General features: G+C 39.4%; 1 protein-coding gene across 3 annotated transcripts in view; it reads right to left on the reverse strand.

Annotated features, from left to right (window-relative positions):
- Nucleotides 1-20,185, reverse strand: part of kita (KIT proto-oncogene, receptor tyrosine kinase a) — a 228,529-nt gene that overhangs the window by 87,861 nt on the left and 120,483 nt on the right. For 2 of the 3 annotated variants that reach the window (XM_061888897.1, XM_061888894.1), the window contains exons 2-8: nt 9,448-9,702; nt 7,360-7,644; nt 7,135-7,274; nt 4,668-4,860; nt 3,897-4,083; nt 706-821; nt 441-555 (exon numbers count right to left, since the gene is read on the reverse strand). In XM_061888897.1, coding sequence (XP_061744881.1) covers nt 441-555; nt 706-821; nt 3,897-4,083; nt 4,668-4,860; nt 7,135-7,274; nt 7,360-7,644; nt 9,448-9,610 — 1,199 coding nt within the window. In that variant the 5' untranslated portion in view covers nt 9,611-9,702. The remainder of the gene's footprint in view (nt 1-440; nt 556-705; nt 822-3,896; nt 4,084-4,667; nt 4,861-7,134; nt 7,275-7,359; nt 7,645-9,447; nt 9,703-20,185) is intronic. The other variant, XM_061888895.1, reaches the window with a different exon arrangement.

The following is a 20,185-nucleotide window of genomic DNA, read 5'->3' on the forward strand; positions in this document are numbered from 1 at the left end:
CTCCGGACTTTTGAACAACTTAAGCTTTTGGTATGACTCGGCCGGAGTTTGAACTCAAAACCTGCTCAGTGGTCTTGTGGTTGAGATCGGTAGGTTGTGAGTTCAAACCCCGGCCGAGTCATACCAAAGACTATAAAAATGGGACCCATTACCTCCCTGCTTGGCACTCAGCATCAAGGGTTGGAATTGGGGGTTAAATCACCAAAAATGATTCCCGGGCGCAGCCACCGCTGTTGCTCACTGCTCCCCTCGCCCCCCAGGAGGTCATCAAGGGTGATGGGTCGAATACACATAATAATTTCACCACATCTAGTGTAGGTGTGACAATCATTGGTACTTTAACTTTAACCTACCGATCTCAGGGCGGACACTCTAACCACGAGGTGTCGAGAACGTAGAGTTTAACCAATTTGGACCAATTCCTGGTTTGTCGCACTCACCTGACGTAGGGCTGCTCGCAGTAGAACCATGTGATCTGTGGGGCGGGGAAGCCCTCAGCCACACAGCGAACCTGCCCGTCCACCGGGCCCTCGTGAGATACAATCTCAGGTTTAGCTAGGAAATACAAAGGGCCAACAAAGGAAAGAGTCAACGAACCACAGTAACGTACCACCAGAGAGGTTAATGATTATTGTGACTAAAGCCTACTCGTGGCTTCAAGGAGTGTAAAAGCTATCTTAAGATAAAAAGATCAGAGCAACTCACTGGTGACAAAGACGGTAAACGTCTCATTCAGCGAGGCGTCACGGTTGGAAGCTTTAAACGTATAAACGCCACTTTCCGACGTCTTCAGACGCACCAGCCTCAGCTCACTACTGTGCCTGAAAAACAAGGGCGTCCATTACTTTTTTGCTAGGTAAACATTCATTTTGCCTAAACACATGGTGTTTGAGCCCAGTTTTACATTAGTATGTGTTTGCGCTGGGGATTAAATAACCAAATACTGAACGGTAATTACATGAAAGGGGAGGAATAATAAAAACGTTGTGTAATGCAATATCAGAATCATCTTTATTGGCCTAGTATGTTACACACTGTATTTTAGAGTCAATTTTAAAATGATCATACTCGTTTTTAAATCCGTACGTTAGAGATGTGCGGATAGGCAATTATATCATCCGCAACCGCATCACCAAAGTCATCATCCACCCGCCGTCCACCCTAACCAACATTTTATCAGAACCGCAACCGCCCGCCCGCTGAAATACATCAGAGGTCGGCCACCTTTACCACTCACAAAGCCATTTAAACCTGTTTCACAGAGTAATGAAGACAATTGGAGCCGCTAACGTTCTCGCGAATATCCAGTTGGCGCTTGTCCTGATGACAAGAATATGGGCGTGATGTGAAGCCATTGCCTTGGACACTTTCAACAACGATGTACAAACCGATTGTTAGTCCGGCAACATGTTGTGTGCAGCTTCCGCAATCACACGTACAAGATTGAAAGGCAGACTGGGTGATACATAGTACACTGATGGTTGTGATATAAACAACTTTAACACTTACTAATATGCGCCATGCTGTGAAGCCACACCAAACAAGACCTGATTTGTTTAGGACTCACGCACCTGTGGTTAACCATGTCACCATTATTTAAGCTTGTAGTTGCCAGGCAGTCGGGGTGGCGTCATTGTTGTGGCTCCATGCTCTGTTCACTCGGGTTATGTATCGCTCTGCTCATTTCCTTCCAAGTAAGTTTTGGTTATTCATGTCACGTTTAGCGAGTCTTTTGTTTCATATCCACAGTTTTGCCTTTGTGGTAGTTTTTATTTTTTAGCCAAGTTTGTTCTCCGCCCTATCCGCGCCTTTTAGTTTGCACTTTTTTTTATAGATACGTTAAAATATGTCTTTACCTTCACGCCATGTCCCGTCACCTTCCTTTGCGTTCCGGGAAAACAAACCACACCATAGCCCCCGTTCTGAAAAAATTAGTGGGACTTCTGCGGTTTCCGTATACATAATACGCAGATAGGGAGAAGTTTCGATTTACATGATGACTCGGGTGTGTCCTCACCTCCCTTGAGACCAACTCACCGAACCCCTAGGGTTCGATCGAACCCAGGTTAAGAACCACTGCTCTCAGATAAATCTTAGCTGACATAGCTTAACACGATAAGTAATGAATAATTCCGCTGGTAATCACAGTGTTAAAAATAACCACGTATCAACCAGAAAAACAAAGACATCAGCAAAACCATGCAGCACCAGAAGTCGCATTAATGGTAAGAAGCATTTTATTTATTATTGGTTATCTTTAGAATAACAATGTTATTAGAAAGAATAAGAGACTTATCATACACTAAACATGTTGGTCTTTCTTAAAAATGCACGCATTTAGTTGTATTCAGTGTAAAAAAAATATTATATGGCTCTCACGGAAATATATCTTACAAATATTTGGCTTTCATGGCTCTCTCAGCCAAAAAAGTTCCCGACCCCTGGTATATATGAATTTGAATAGTCTTTTGGACTGGTCACCAGCCAATGGCAGATTATTTTAGTGCAAAATAACACAATTGACGGACTTAAATAAATACATGTCTTTTTTTGACTTGATGTTCCCACTATTTCCTTTCTAGAGTCAAACGGCATAAAGAGGTCCAATAGAGCAGTGGTTCTCAAATGGGGGTAAGCGTACCCCTGGGAGTACTTGAAAGTATGCCAAGGGGTACGTGAGATTTTTTTAAAAAATATTCTAAAAACAGCAACAATTCAAAATCCTTTATAGATATATCTTTTTATTGAATACTACTTCAACAAAATATGAATGTAAGCTCATAAACTGAAAAGAAATGCAACAATGCAATATTCAGTGTTGACAGTTAGATTTTTTGTGGACATGTTCCATAAATATTAATGTTAAAGATGTCTTTTTTTGTGAAGAAATGTTTAGAATGAAGTTCATGAATCCAAATGGATCTCTATTACAATCCCCAAAGAGGGCACTTTAAATTGATGATTACTTCTATGTGTAGAAATCTTGATTTATAATTGAATCACTTGTTTATTTTTCAACAAGTTTTTAGTTATTTTTATATCTTTTTTTTCCAAATAGTTCAAGAAAGACCACTACAAATGAGCAATATTTTGCACTGTTATACAATTTAATAAATCCGAAACTGATGACATAGTGCTGTATTGTACTTCTTTATCTGTTTTTTTCAACCAAAAATGCTTTGCTCTGATTAGGGGGTACTTGAATTAAAAAAATGTTCACAGGGGGTACATCACTGAAAAAAGGTTGAGAACCACTGCAATAGAGACATAAGGTCAATGGTTGACCCCATTGACAAACAAACACACTCGGTGTGAAGGCATGATTTGGATGGATTATGTAATTTTTATCTTTTATTAAGTTTTATTTTAAATAGGGACAGATACAAAAAACATAGACATCTGAAACAATTATCCAATGTATGCATCATAGTGTTTGTAGCCAAAGCTAATTTACAACACTTGTCCCCAACAACAACAACAACAACAACAACCCAGATCCAACATCATCAAAATAGGAAAATAAAAATAATAAGGCAAAAATTGAGTCGATAATAATGATAATAGAAATAATACAGACAAAGTGCAAACTAGATAAAAGCCAATAATAATAATAACAACACAAAGTGCAGACTAGATAAAAACCAGTTAGTAAAAATTTGGAAAATACTAAACATGGGAACACGATTGCTGCTCAACTATCCATAATTTTGTTTGTTTTTTGAAAGTGACAAGTGCATGAAGTTCATGACGCTGTGTTTTTTTTACCGATGGGTCAGGTTTCACTCAAACACCCCCGAGGGGTTTTTCCTGGTTGCGCTGTATTTGCCGTAGCGCCGCGAGGGCCCGCCGCCAACTCGGTGTTAAATTCCATCTACGACCCCGAGGCAACGTCATACCTGTATTCCTGGCTGTATGTGGTGATGACGTGGTCGCTGGTGTTCTTCAGCTGGTGGCCCATTAAGCTCCAGGAGAAGGTGTGGGGTCTGGGATAAGCCTCCACGTCCACCGTGAGGGAAAAGCTGTCACCGGAGCGCACGTGAATGCTTCTGTTGCTCGTCGATGTTAAGTTGATGAATCCTTTATCTAAAAGAACAAAAATAACAGATATCGGTGTAGGATTTGCAAGGGCCGTAGTTGCAAAATACAAGAGAGATATTCCTCTAAGTCAGGTAGCCTGTAAGGAATAGATGAGTCGCCCGCTGGCCTGTTCTAAAAATAGCTCAAATAGCAGCACTTACCAGTGAGCTGTCTCTATTTTTTTTCATTTTATTTATTTACTAGCATGCTGGTCTCACTTTGCTCGACATTTTTAATTCTTAGAGAGACAAAACTCAAATAGAATTTGAAAATCCAAGAAAATATTTTAAAGTGAAAAAATAAATGAATTTATTTAAACATGTGAAGACCAGGTCTTTAAAATATTTTTGGGGATTTTCAAATTCTATTTGAGTTTTGTCTCTCTTAGAATTAAAAAATGTCGAGCAAAGCGAGACCAGCTTGCTAGTAAATAAATAACATTAAAAAATTAGAGGCAGCTCACTGGTAAGTGCTGCTATTTGAGCTATTTTTAGAACAGGCCAGCGGGCTACTCATCTGGTCCTTACGGGCTACCTGGTGCCTGCGGGCACCGTGTTAGGGACCCCTGCATTAGAAGCAGCTGTACTCACCGTAGACGTCCAGCCACACCGACTGTGTGCTGACACCCTTCTCGTTCTCGGCCTCGCATCGGTAGCGGCCGGCGTCCCGGTGCGTGACGGCGGCGATGTGCAGGGTGGCGCGGCGTATGTGATGGAAGTGCTCGGCCAGGATACGCGAGGCAGTGTCAACCTTTGCTGGTTGCTGTGGATACCAGACGGCACCCTGTCAACGCCCAGAAATCTCTAGAGATTAACCCCGTCTGCACGTCTATCCTTGCCAAGCACAAAGACACTGACACGGTGGGCCGGTGCGCAAACACGCACTCACACACAACTGTACGCATGCACATACACACGCAATGGGGAGGAAGACCACATGCATGGCGCACACCCCGAGGCTTACTCAGCAGTGAAATTCGGCCCCTTCCTCATTCATTCACAAGCGCTCGTGCGGGAGGTTTTAGACAGGGTGAAAAAAAATACTGCATTTGTGCATTGTGACACATTTTTTGGACAAGATGACCTGTACCAAAATTAGGGGTTTGATCGAGTGCGCAATTCTAAACACATTTACAAAAATTTTTTGAAATAACCATTGTCAAATGTTTTTCCACCAAGGGCACATAAACTGAAAAAATCCAAGCTGCAGAGGGACATTTTTTTATGTAACCAGCATCCTCTGCAGTAGACATTTTCATCACAGTACGCATTAATCACAGCTACGTGGGGGTTACTAGCCTTTTTAACTTCAGGGCCCAACTTTTCAACTCCAAAGAGAAACCATGTGTTAATCATAAAGATTATAATTCTTTGCAAACACATAAGCCTAAGGCTTAGGTCAGGCTGATTAGGAAAACAAGTACTAACCAAGTATACTGAAGGAACTCATAAATAACGGACGAGTAAATTGCATTATATTTATTTAGCGCTTTTTCTCTAGTGACTCAAAGTGCTTTACATAGTGAAACCCAATATAAATGATAAATGGGTTGTACTTGTATAGCGCTTTTCTGCATTCAAGGTACTCAAAGCACTTTGACACTACTTCCACATTTACCCATTCACACACTGATGGAGGGAGCTGCCATGCAAGGCGCTAACCAGCACTCATCAGGAGCAAGGGTGAAGTGTCTTGCTCAAGGACACAACAAACGTGACGAGGTTGGTACTAGGTGGGGATTGAACCAGGGACCCTCGGGTTGCGCACGGCCACTCTCCCACTGCGCCACGCCGTCCCCTATCTAAGTAACATTTAAACCAGTGTGGGTGGCGCTGGGAGCAGGTGGGTAAAGTGTCTTGCCCAAGGACACAACGGCAGTGACTAGGATGGCGGAAGCGGGGATCGAACCTGCAACCCTCAAATTGCTGGCACGGCCACTCTACCAACTGAGCTATACCGCCCCTTACAAATAAACTAAATGAACATCAAATATGTTTCTTAACTAAACTGTCAATGCAAGTAAAGTGCAAATGAACCAGCTCAGTGGCCTTGTGGTTAGAGTGTCCGCCCTGACACTGGAAGGTCGTGAGTTCAAACCCCGGCCGTGTCATACCAAAGACTAGAACAAATGGGACTCATTGCTTTCCTGCTTGGCACTCGGCATAAAGGGTTGCTGCTGCTCCCAAGTTCTGGAACGACCTACCTCTGAGTGTTAGACAAGCCTCCTCTATTCCTGTTTTTAAATCTCTCTTAAAAACACACTTTTATTCCTTGGCTTTTAACACTAAGTGATATCCATCCTGCAATGGCGCCCCATTATACACCTGCTGTGAACCTGTTTTTATGTTTTATTTATTTATTTTTTTATCATGTTCTGTTTGTGTAGTGTTGTTTGCTCGGTCTTTGTATTATCTTTTAACCTGTCCATTGTATAGCACTTTGGCTACCCCTGTGGTAAATTTTAAATGTGCTTTATAAATAAAGTTGATTTGATTTGATTTGGGGGTTAAATCACCAAATGATTCCTGAGCGCGGCGCACGCTGCTGCTCACTGCTCCCCTCACCTCCCAGGGGGTGAACATGGGGGTGGGTCAAAATGCAAAGGACACATTTCACCACGCCTAGTGTGTCTTTGGAACTTTAACTTAACTTTAAAAAGTGCAACACTTTAGTCATAATTTTTGCACTTAAGAAACTTCTCTCCGACCTTAGCTGCAGACTTCTTCTTTCTGTTTGAGGTTGTCATTACTGCCACAAGTGGTGGAAAAAGTGTATTACAAACGAGTACCGCAATGGCTGAGAAATAGTTGGTTTTGGCAGGCCAGTAACAATGGGCCCTTACCTAAAACAGTGTTTGACTTATTTTTGAAGAGGTACAGTATGAGGTTTGATGATAGCGACAAGTTTGACCGTGAAACAGATAAATTATTTTGATATTATATCACTTGTCACTTCAGGGCCTCCACTGTGCTGCATGTGACAGTACTCCAAGTTGCAGTATTTTTCCTTTCGGGACACAGACGCATGCAGGATGAAAAGAATGCAGAAGTGTCTCACCGAGCCAAGTGGCGCGACCCACTTCAGCTTGATCTCGCCGTTGACGTTGGTGGTATTGCAAGTGAGGACCAGACTCTCGTGCAGCTTGAGGATGACCCGCTCGGGCGCTTGCATCTCAATGACAGGCGGCGCCACAGGCACTGAGTAAGTGGAGACAAAGAGTGACGACCTTGTGAAATATAAACAGAGAAACCGGACGAGGACCGCCTCCAAAGCTACGTTTACCTGGCTTGACTGTCAGATGGTAGTTGTGGGAGCGGACGCCTCGCCCCCGCAGCGTCCCGGCGCACACGTAGCAGCCTTCGTAGGCCTTCTGGGTGTCGTGGATGACCATGCCTTGCTCCAGGCTGGCAGACACTTTGAGACCCCTGGCCAAAGGCAAGCTGGAACAGGTTTCCAAGCGCAGGTTGGCCAGACCGGGATCGGTTGCCAGGCAGGGGATGGAAGCAGCATCACCCACGCGAGTGAGGATGTTGAACACCATCGATTTCCTGAAAGGGTTGCCAGGGTCTGCCAGGAAAAAAAACAAAACAAAGGGGATCAGAGGTGGTGTAAGAGTGAGGTGTTGCTTTTTTCATGCAATTGAGCCTTTCCAAAGCAAGGAAACATTAAATTCTGTAATTTAATGCAACTATTATCTCCATATTTATCTTTGGATTTCTCAAAACACAACGTAAAGTCATCAGTTGTAGGTATCATAGGTGCAGTGGGTGTGTTATCAGCCTACAAAAGAGAAAAACCACAACCCGCTCAACACTTAAGAACAGGGGTCACTAACCTTTTTGAAACCAAGAGCTACTTCTTGGGTACTGATTAATGCGAAGGGCTACCAGTTTGATACACAATTAAATAAATTGCCAGAAATAGCCAATTTGCTCAATTTACCTTTAACTCTGTTATTAATAAATAATAATATTTATATTTGTGGAAACACTGATCATCTCAATGATTTCTCACAATAAATAAATATTTTTGATGACATGTTTTAAATAGGTTAAAATCCAATCTGCACTTTGTTAGAATATATAACAAATTGGACCAAGCTATATTTCTAACAAAGACAAATCATTATTTCTTCTAGATTTTCCAGAACAAAATTTTTAAAATAAATTCAAAAGACTTTGAAATAGGATTTAAATTTGATCCTACATATTTTCTAGATTTGCCAGAATAATTTTTGGGAATTTTAATCGGAATAAGTTTGAAGAAATATTTCACAAATATTCTTCGTCGAAAAAACAGAAGCTAAAATGAAGAATTAAATTAAAATGTATTTATTATTCTCTACAATAAAAAAATGTATTTACTTGAACATTGATTCAAATCAGTGGTCCCCAACAACCGGGCCGCAGAATATTTTTTTATTCATTTTTATTATAAAAAAAAAATATATATATATTAAATCAATATAAAAAACACAATATACACTTACAATTAGTGCACCGACCACAAAAACCTCCCTTTTTCATGACAAAAACGTCCCTTTTTCATGACAAAGAAAACCCCCCCCGGGCCGCGGGACAAATTATTAAGCATTGACCGGTCCGCGGATACAAAAAGATTAGGGACCACTGATTTAAATTGTCAGGAAAAAAGAGGAAGGAATTTAAAAGGTAAAAAAGGTATATGTGTTTAAAAATCCATCCATCCATTTTCTACCGCTTATTCCCTTTGGGGTGGCGGGGGGCAATCCTAAAATCATTAAGGTTGTATTTTTTTTTTTTTATTGTCTTTTTGAAAGTTATAAGAAGCAAAGTAAAAAAATAAATGAATTTATTTAAAGAAATGAAGACCAAGTCTTTAAAATATTTTCTTGGATTTTCAAATTCTATTTTTGAGTTTTGTCTCTCTTAGAATTAAAAATGTCGAGCAAAGCGAGACCAGCTTGCTAGTAAATAAATACAATTTAAAAAATAGAGGTAGCTCACTGGTAAGTGCTGCTATTTGAGCTATTTTTAGAACAGGCCAGCGGGCGACTCATCTGGTCCTTACGGGCTACCTGGTGCTCGCGGGCACGGCATTGGTGACCCCAGCTTTAGAACAACCAACTGTGTGCTTTGCCGTCGTCTGAATTGGCCTCAGCATCTGAAAAAGCGGTTTGTGTTTGATGCCCAGAAGGTAGAAGTGTTCAGTCATGACTGATAAGCACATGATACTATCCTGCAGTGATGGCGCCGGGCCAGTGGGGACGGGCGGTTAAAAAGTCACGTCAACTGTACCTGAGTGGGCCTACTTCCTTACAACTGTGTGGAAACACACCTACGCACACATCCTAACTCATTCTGTTTTACCCTGCAGCTTGGGTGAAGCTACCGTTTACATAGACGTATATGGACGTCTGCTGCCCGCTCGTCCTCTCCAAGCAGACGTAGCGGCCCATGTGGAGGGGCTGGGCCCGGGAGATGTGCAGCGCCGACACGCCCTCCGTCCTCCGCTCTCCCCGCACCTTGGGGCGCTCCTCTCGTTGCCACTGCATCTCCTTATCCCCCTGGCAGCGCAGGTCGAAGGGCGCGTTGAGCGGGACTACAAGGTGAGGCCCGGCCGGGGTGATGGTGGGCTTAGCGTGGCCTGTAAAGGAGGTGCAAAAGAGTCTTTTTTTAGACAAGAGACTGAGTGCCCAGGAAAAGAACATGCAGTTGTGACCCGCCTGGTTCAGCCAGAATCGAGAGTTTAGTGCGCGATGTTGGCTCGTTTTCTAGCGTGCCACAATTAAGGTTTATGAACGTATTGTTGCACAGCTGCAACCGGGAGTCATTGTTAGTTAAAGGTGTCTTGAAGCAATTAAAGGCCTACTGAAAGCCACTACTAGCGACCACGCAGTCTGATAGTTTATATAACAATGATGAAATATTAACATTGCAACACATGCCAATACAGCCTTTTTAGTTTACTAAATTGCAATTTTTAATTTCCCGCGAGTTTCTTGTTGAAAACGTCACGGAATGTAAGGAAATATTAGCGCTGCACGACACACAGCTAAAAGTCGTCTCTGTTCATGGCGTAATTACACAGTAATTTGGACATCTGTGTTGCTGATGTTGCAATTTGTTCATTTAATAATGGAGACTATAAAGAACAATACTGTTGGTGGAAAGCGGTGGATTGCAGCTGTCGTTAGCACCGAGACACAGCCGGTGTTTCTTTGTTTGTTGTGAAGCAGAGTGGTCAAGCGTACATCTTTTGTCCACGTCACCAGCATGTTTTTGGATGGGGAAATTGTGATATGTATCTTACCGGAGACATGGTGGATTATTTGTCGTCCTACAGCAGCTTTCAACAAAGGCAGCTGTGAGCTTGGCTCCTCGGCTTCTCTCTGAGACACTGCGTGTTCACCGCAGCCATCCGACCTCGAGGTATGACTTACCAATCTTTAAAATCTCACTAAAACACTATTAAAACAATAAGCAGATAAGGGATCTTCCAGAATTATCCTAGTAAATGTGTCTAATTACATCTGAAACGCTGACACTGCCGCCGCCGGGAACCGTCGCTTTTTTTTTTTGGTCTAGTAATTCACTTTCAATACCTTAATTCACAAATCTTTCATCCCCGCTCAAATTAATGGGGAAATTGTCACTTTCTCGGTCCGAATTGCTCTTACTGCTGGTGGCTCACATTATAAACAATGTGAATATGTGCTGAGCCCTGCAACTCGTGACGTCACACGCACATAGCTCGGTTGGTAGAGTGGCCGTGCCAGCAACTTGAGGGTTGCAGGTTCGATTCCCGCTTCCGCCATCCTAGTCACTGCTGTTGTGTCCTTGGGCAAGACACTTTACCCACCTGCTCCCAGTGCCACCCACACTGGTTTAAATGTAACTTAGATATTGGGTTTCACTATGTAAAGCGCTTTAAGTCACAAGAGAAAAGCGCTATATAAATATAATTCACTTCACTTCACTTCACATACTTCCTGTAAAGGCAGGGCTTTTCTATTAGCGACCAAAAGTTGCGAACTTTATCGTGGATGTTCTCTACTAAATCCTTTCAGCAAAAATATGGCAATATCGCGAAAAAATCAAGTATGACACATAGAATGGACCTGCTATCCCCGTTTAAATAAAAAAATCTAATTTCAGTGGGCCAAAATGCGCGATGTTGGCTCATTTTGTAGCTTGCCACAAGTAAGGTTTATGAACGTAATATTGCACAACAGGAAGTCATTGTTAGTTAAAGGTGTCTTGAAGCAATTAAGGCAAAATACAGTGCACTGTTTGGCTAGAGCCAGCAGAGGCACTGATATTAACAAACTGTCAGCTATGGCACAGCTCCACTCCCAACATTATTCTGCCCGGCATAGCACTGGCATGGAAACGGCGGTTCACAACATTCATAAGGGATTCTCTTATCGCATTAAATATATGTACCGTATTTTTCGGACTATAAATCGCAGTTTTTTTTCATAGTTTGGCCGCGGGCGCGACTTATACTCAGGAGCGATTTATGTGTGAAATTATTAACACGTTACCGTAAAATATCAAATAATATTAATTACCTCATTCACGTAAGAGACTAGATGAATAAGATTTCATGGGATTTAGCGATTAGGAATGACAGATTGCTTGGTAAACGTGTAGCATGTTCTATATGTTATAGTTATTTGAATGACTCTTACCATAATATGTTACGTCAACATACCAGGCACCTTCTCAGTTGGTTATTTATGCGTCATATAACGTACACTTATTCAGCCTGTTGTTCACTATTCTTTATTTATTTTAAATTGCCTTTCAAATGTCTTTTCTTGGTGTTGGGTTTTATCAAACAAATTTACCCAAAAAATGCGACTTATATATGTTTTTTTTTTGTTCTTTATTATGCATTTTCGGCAGGTGCGATTTGTACTCCGGAGCGAAACACAGTATGTGTTTTAAAGTTAAAAAACGTAATTGTTAGTCGACGCAATTCAGTCAAATGTCTGTCCGTAGCCCAAAAGGCACTTTGCTGCACTATTCCAATGCCTACCCAGCAGGCACAAGACATTGATACAATGTTGATTGTACATTACATGTCCTTTAAAACTGACTTTGAAACAACATTGCAAAATAGTTTGATTTGTAAATTGAGACAATGTTAGATCCACGCTGTTGGTTGGGAAATGACCAAATTTCTTAGACTCAGACTTACATTTATTGTCCTTTAAACTTGAACTTTTCAGTACAGATAAGAACGAAATGTTGTTGCATTAGCTTGGATAAAAGAGCAATAAGGTGCAGATATAAATTCATAGATTACTGTAGAGAGAAATATATTGCACTTTTGCATGTGCATCCTTGTTTATGTATGTATGTTATATTGTCTTTATAGTCCAGCGAGTTAATCCGTTTTTGGGGGGAAGTGAGGGGATTATCATGATGCGTTCAATAGTCTTATTGCCTGAGGAAAGATGCTGTTACACAACGTGGAGGTTCTGCTACAGAGGCAGCGGTAGCTCTTTATAGGAGGTTTTTTTCAATGGTGAAATCTTTTTTTCACATTTCAATGGTCAAATCATCGTTACATCCTGACATCTAATAAACGTTGTCAAACAGCATGTTGTTTCAACGTTGTATTAGTGTTGCAAAATATTGATTGAAAAATGACCAAAATTCAATGGTCAAATTAACGTCAGAACCTGACATTGATTAAACGTCGTCAAAAAGCATGTTGTTTCAACGTTGTATTAGTGTTGTAAAATATGGGTTGAAAAATGACCAACATTTCAATGGTCAAATCAACGTCAGAACCCGACATTGACTAGACGTCGTCAAAAAGCATGTTGTTTCAACGTTGTATTAGTGTTGGAAAATATCGGTTGAAAAATTACCAAAATTTCAATGGTCAAATTAATGTCAGAACCTGACATTGATTAAACGTCGTCAAAAAGCATGTTGTTTCAACATTGTATTAGTGTTGTAAACTATTGGTTGAAAAATGACCAAAATTCAATGGTCAAATTAACGTCAGAACCCGACATTGACTAAACGTCATCAAAAAGCATGTTGTTTCAACGTTGTATTAGTGTTGTAAAATATCGGTAGAAAAATGACCAAAATTTCAATGGTCAAATCAACATCAGAACCCGACATTGTAAAATATCGATTGAAAAATGACCAAAATTTCAATGGTCAAATCAACGTCAGAACACAACATTGATTAAACGTCATCAAAAAGCATGTTGTTTCAACGTTGTATTAGTGTTGTAAAATATTGGTTGAAAAATGACCAAAATTTCAATGGTCAAATTAACGTCAGAACCCGACATTGACTAAACGTTGTCAAAAAGCATGTTTTTTCAACGTTGTATTAGTGTTGTAAAATATCGGTTGAAAAATGACCAAAATATCAATGGTCAAATCAACGTCAGAACCAGACATTGATTAAACGTCTTCAAAAAGCATGTTGTTTCAACGTTGTATTAGTGTTGTAAAATATCGGTTGAAAAATGACCACAATTTCAATGGTCAAATCAACGCTAGAACCCGACTTTGATTAAACGTCGTCAAAAAGCATGTTGTTTCAACATTGTATTAGTGTTGTAAAATATTGGTTGAAAAATAACCAAAAAAGCAATGCTGAAATTGACGTCAGAACCCGACATTGACTAAACGTCGTCAAAAAGCATGTTGTTTCAATGTTGTATTAGTGTTGTAAAATATCGGTTGAAAAATGACCAACATTTCAATGGTCAAATTAATGTCAGAACCTGACATTGATTAAACGTCGTCAAAAAGCATGTTGTTTCAACATTGTATTAGTGTTGTAAAATATTGGTTGAAAAATGACCAAAATTTCATTGGTCAAATAAACGTCAGAACCAGACATTGACTAAACGTCGTCAAAAAGCATGTTGTTTCAACGTTGTATTAGTGTTGTAAAATATTGGTAGAAAAATGACCAAAATTTCAATGGTCAAATTAGCGTCAGAACCCGACATTGATTAAACGTCATCAAAAAGCATGTTGTTTCAACGTTGTATTAGTGTTGTAAAATATTGGTTGAAAAATGACCAAAATTCAATGGTCAAATTAACGTCAGAACCCGACATTAATTAATTGTTGTCAAAAAGCATGTTGTTTCAACATTGTATTAATGTTGTAAAATATTGGTTGAAAAATGACAAAAATTCAATGGTCAAATTAATGTCAGAACCTGACATTGATTAAACGTCGTCAAAAAGCATGTTGTTTCAACATTGTATTAGTGTTGTAAAATATTGGTTGAAAAATGACCAAAATTTCAATGGTCAAATCAATGTCAGAACCCGATATTGATTAAACGTCGTCAAAAAGCATGTTGTTTCAACAATGTATTAGTGTTGTAAAATATCAGTTGAAAAATGACCAAAATTCAATGGTCAAATCAACGTCAGAACCCGACATTGATTAAACGTCATCAAAAATCATGTTGTTTCAACAATGTATTAGTGTTGTAAAATATCAGTTGAAAAATGACCAAAATTCAATGGTCAAATCAACGTCAGAACCCGACATTGATTAAACGTCATCAAAAATCATGTTATTTCAACATTGTATTAGTGTTGTAAAATATTGGTTGAAAAATGACCAAAATTCAATGGTCAAATTAACGTCAGAACCTGACATTGATTAAACGTCATCGAAATGCATGTTGTTTCAACGTTGTATTAGTGTTGTAAAATATTGGTTGAAAAATGACCAAAATTCAATGGTCAAATTAACGTCAGAACCTGACATTGATTAAACGTCATCGAAATGCATGTTGTTTCAACGTTGTATTAGTGTTGTAAAATATTGGTTGAAAAATGACCAAAATTTCAATGGTCAAATTAACGTCAGAACCCGACATTGACTAAACGTTGTCAAAAAGCATGTTTTTTCAACGTTGTATTAGTGTTGTAAAATATCGGTTGAAAAATGACCAAAATATCAATGGTCAAATAAACGTCAGAACCAGACATTGATTAAACGTCTTCAAAAAGCATGTTGTTTCAACGTTGTATTAGTGTTGTAAAATATTGGTTGAAAAATGACCAAAATTCAATGGTCAAATCAACGTCAGAACCCGACATTGATTAAACGTCATCAAAAATCATGTTGTTTCAACAATGTATTAGTGTTGTAAAATATCAGTTGAAAAATGACCAAAATTTCAATGGTCAAATCAATGTCAGAACCCGATATTGATTAAACGTCGTCAAAAAGCATGTTGTTTCAACAATGTATTAGTGTTGTAAAATATCAGTTGAAAAATGACCAAAATTCAATGGTCAAATCAACGTCAGAACCCGACATTGATTAAACGTCATCAAAAATCATGTTGTTTCAACAATGTATTAGTGTTGTAAAATATCAGTTGAAAAATGACCAAAATTCAATGGTCAAATCAACGTCAGAACCCGACATTGATTAAACGTCATCAAAAATCATGTTATTTCAACATTGTATTAGTGTTGTAAAATATTGGTTGAAAAATGACCAAAATTCAATGGTCAAATTAACGTCAGAACCTGACATTGATTAAACGTCATCGAAATGCATGTTGTTTCAACGTTGTATTAGTGTTGTAAAATATTGGTTGAAAAATGACCAAAATTCAATGGTCAAATTAACGTCAGAACCTGACATTGATTAAACGTCATCGAAATGCATGTTGTTTCAACGTTGTATTAGTGTTGTAAAATATTGGTTGAAAAATGACCAAAATTTCAATGGTCAAATTAACGTCAGAACCCGACATTGACTAAACGTTGTCAAAAAGCATGTTTTTTCAACGTTGTATTAGTGTTGTAAAATATCGGTTGAAAAATGACCAAAATATCAATGGTCAAATAAACGTCAGAACCAGACATTGATTAAACGTCTTCAAAAAGCATGTTGTTTCAATGTTGTATTAGTGTTGTAAAATATCGGTTGAAAAATGACCAAAATTTCAATGGTCAAATCAACATCAGAACCCGACATTGATTAAACGTCGTCAAAAAGCATGTTGTTTCAACGTTGTATTAGTGTTGTAAAATATTGGTTGAAAAATGACCAAAATTCAATGGTCAAACTAACTTCAGAAACCGACATTGACTAAACGTCGCCAAAAAGAATGTTGTTTCAACGTTAGGTCTGGCTTGCTCAACGTCAGGACCTAAATTAACAAGTTCTCAACGTTGTTTAAATGTCTTGTGCTTGCTGGGTAACATTCAATTATATATCATGATCACATTTTACAGAGGGGGTTGTGTATAAAAAATGAGAAAATGCAAACATTCTGACATATTTTTTACATTTTTTATCCACCGTGGGTCTTGAACCAGCGACCCCTTTGTTCCCAATCCAAAGCCTACTCTGTCTGAACTCCTGCCTCATGTTTGACCCACGAAAAGATGGGATGTCTTTAATTAAAGTCTTCTCGGACTGAAGGTGTGAGTCAGAAGACATCAATGACATAAAGTGATGTCATTTATGATATCATAAACATGCCTTAAGAGAATACAATTTAGCTGACAGTACTTTGGCATATTTTTTTTCCCCAATGTCAGCACACACACATGCACACATAGACACAAACACACACACACACAGATTATTGTGCATTAAACAGGATTAAAGGTGGAATCCTCATAAACAAAAGATTGTGCCAGCAACATCAAACACGGTTAAAAACACAGGCTTTGTAGCGGCAACATGCGCCAAGCTCTTATTTTATCAACACATTAAAACTTCATCATCCCTCACTACAGCTTCATAAACCCTTCATAAAGTTATTTTGTCCTAATTCAATTAAGGAGTCACCAAATCAATCGTAATTCTTTTTGTGTTCCACCCGACTGCCTTTTTTGTTAGTTTGTCATGTTTGTTAAGCTTATTAAATACAAGTTCTGCAGAACCAGTTGACATAAAAACATTGAAAAATGTAAACATTTTTTTTTTTTTTGCCATCTCATTAGCAGACTGTAAAGAGTGGCTTGGTTTTATCTCATGTTTGCAACCAAAAAACTTTAGGTGAATCCTAAATGAGGTCTGTAGTGAAATGATGGAGCTAGTTTATTCTTTCTGAAGTCCCCGGAACTGCTGCAGGGCGAGACTTTAGCCCCGTTTACACAGAGATCCCACAAAATGCCATGTGAAAGCAATAACAGAAGAGGCCTTTCACACAGAACACAAACAAAGCGCTTTTACGCAGAGTCTTCCTATCCTGCAATTCTGGGCCAATGTCATTTGTGAAACACTGTTTCTACATATGTGGACACTGCTTTCCGCACAGTACACTGCCAATTAGTGTTGGAGGAATGGTATACAATCTCACATGTTACAAGTCAAGATGGCTGAAAACACATGCAAAAGTTCAGATGGCAACTTTCCACTTTTTTTTGGTTTTTGTACTAATAGGGTAGCAAAGAGCCCAAATAGCCAGGATAAATTTTAAATGCCTGCCAAACAAGAGTTCGGATCTTACGAGGCTCATCCTGCGGCACAGCAGCCACCGCTTTCAACACAACAGCATGAAGGAAACGAGTCACAGGTGTTTAAAACCCCACGCCAGTATCTCTGCCTACTGCCGTTTTATTACACACAGGCGCCATTCTATCTCTGTTGCAGCTCTGTCACCACCTCCAAAGCCAGAATACGGCCAGAATAACTTTACCCTTCCTGACAGCAGTATCCTACATCGCCGTTCTGTATTAAAAGCATCAGCGATGGAAAATAGGTGTAAAAATGCCGGCTGATATTGCTGAATTCCGCGTGCAAGACAGAGGCAAATAACATCTTCTCTGGCAGTTTCATGTCAAATTTGCTGCATCTCCCTGAGAAATAGGCTTATGTGTGAGTGCTAGATAATAAATATAACTGCTGCCATTATTTTCTTCATTAAAATTCTACTGAAACCGACAGTCTGATAGTTTATATATCAATGGTGTAATATTAACATTGCAACACATGCCAATACGGCCTTTTTAGTTTACTAAATTGCAATTTTAAATTTCCCGCCAAGTGTCCTGTTGAAAACGTGGCGGTATTATTTTCCAGCCCGATCCAAGCTAAAAGTAGTCTGCTTTAATCGCATAATTACACAGTATTCTGAACATCTGTGTTGCTGAATCTTTTGCAATTTGTTCAATTAACAATGGAGAAGTCAAAGTAGAAAGATGGAGGTAGCCACACAAACAACGCCAGTGTTTCCTTGTTTAAAATTCCCGAAGGTGAAGCTTTACAATGGAACAGAGCGGTCAAGCCAACATGGATCCCGACCACATGTCAACCGGCAGGTTTCGTTGAGAAAATGGTGGTAATAAGTTGGCTCTTACCGTAGTTATGAGCAGAGCCTGCGTCCTCCTGCAGCTGGTGCGGACTATTTACCTCCTCCCACGAAGACACTGCGGTCACCACACCCCTCCGACTTTCAGGTACTATATAATCTCACTAAAACACTAGTATTTTCCAGAATTATCCTAGCAAATCTGTCTGATAATATCTGAATCGCTCCCAGTGCAATCGCCTTTTTTTTTTTTCTTCTAGTCCTTCACTCTCAATATCCTCATCCACGAATCTTTCATCCTCGCTCAAATTAATGGGGAAATTGCCGCTTTCTCGGTCCAAATCGCTCTAGCTGCTGGTGGCTATGATTGTAAACAATGTGAGGATGTGAGGAGCCCTACAACCCGTGATGTCACGCGCACATCGTCTGCTACTTCCGGTAAAGGCAAGGCTTTTTTAGTAGCGACCAAAAGTTGCGAACTTTATCGTCGATGTTCTCTACTAAATCCTTTCAGCAAAAATATGGCAATATCGCAAAATGATCAAGTATGACACATAGAATGCACCTGATATCCCCGTTTAAATAAGAAAATCTCATTTCAGTAGGCCTTTAAGTTATTCTGTAAAACATGACAAAAACAAACATCACAGCCGCTAACCAAAGATCTTCATAAAGCTATTCCTAAATAAAACAAGCATGGTGTACTACAGTAAAACTTCCATTTCCAGGCTTAACTGGTTTTATGATAGAGCTCCCAACTCAAAATATTTTAATCTACTAAATTTTCGTCACCCATTGAAATTAATTCAAATACATTTTCATCAGTTCATGGTGCATGACCTTCAAAACTTTTTAAAAAGAAAAACAAACTTTTAAATAAGAACTATTGTATAAAAAAAGAACAATAGAGTGTGGTTCAAAAAGCTATAGTAGTTTTATCAAGTAATGTAATACCGTATTTTTTTCATAGTTTGGCCAGGGGTGCAACTTATACTCAGGAGCGACTCGTGTGAAATTATTAACACATTACCGTAAAATATCAAATACTATTATTTAGCTCATTCACGTAAGAGACTAGACGTATAAGATTTCATCAGATTTAGCGATTAGGAGTAGCAGATTGTTTGGTAAACTTATAGCATGTTCTATATGTGTCAGGGTTGCCACTGACCGTTTGTTTGTGTTTTAGTTTTTCCTCTTTGTGTTTAGTATTTCCTGTCCTTAGTTCCTGTCAGCACTCTTATTTTGGTTCAGCTTCCCGTTTGTCTCCCTGAGTTCTTTGTTTCCCCTCAGGTGCGGCTGATTGGCACCTGGCCACACCTGGTGTCAATCAGCCCACTCCTATTTGTACCTGCTTTGTCCTCCAGTCAGTGATGGATTATTGATTTGTTGATGTCACTTCTTGTCGCTCTTGTGATGTATAATCGCTCCTGTCGTGTTGTACCTTGTCTTGTCTATGCAGCGTTGCGGTAAGCTATGTTTGATTGCGGTTTTTAGCTTACTGCCTTTTGTTCTCTGCTTCCAAGTTTGTTTTTATATTACATGTACGACTTCTGTTTCGTGCTCGATTCTTGCTAGCTTTCATGCTAAGTTCCCTTTTGTTTTCTTGCTCCCATGCTAGCTCCCTTAGTTTGTTACCCGCCTCGTGCGCGCTTTGTTTTAGTACCCTTTTGTTTGTTCTTTTTCTATTATTTAAATTAAATCATGTTTTCTTATCCAATGCATGCCTCCTCCTTTGCATCTTGGGGTTCGTCAACAACAAACTTTGACAATATGTTATAGTTATTTGAATGACTCTTACCATAATACAGTATGTTACGTCAACATACCAGGCACGTTCTCA

This window comes from Nerophis ophidion, linkage group LG26 (assembly GCF_033978795.1).
Source record: "Nerophis ophidion isolate RoL-2023_Sa linkage group LG26, RoL_Noph_v1.0, whole genome shotgun sequence".
NCBI classification, from domain to species: domain Eukaryota; kingdom Metazoa; phylum Chordata; class Actinopteri; order Syngnathiformes; family Syngnathidae; genus Nerophis; species Nerophis ophidion.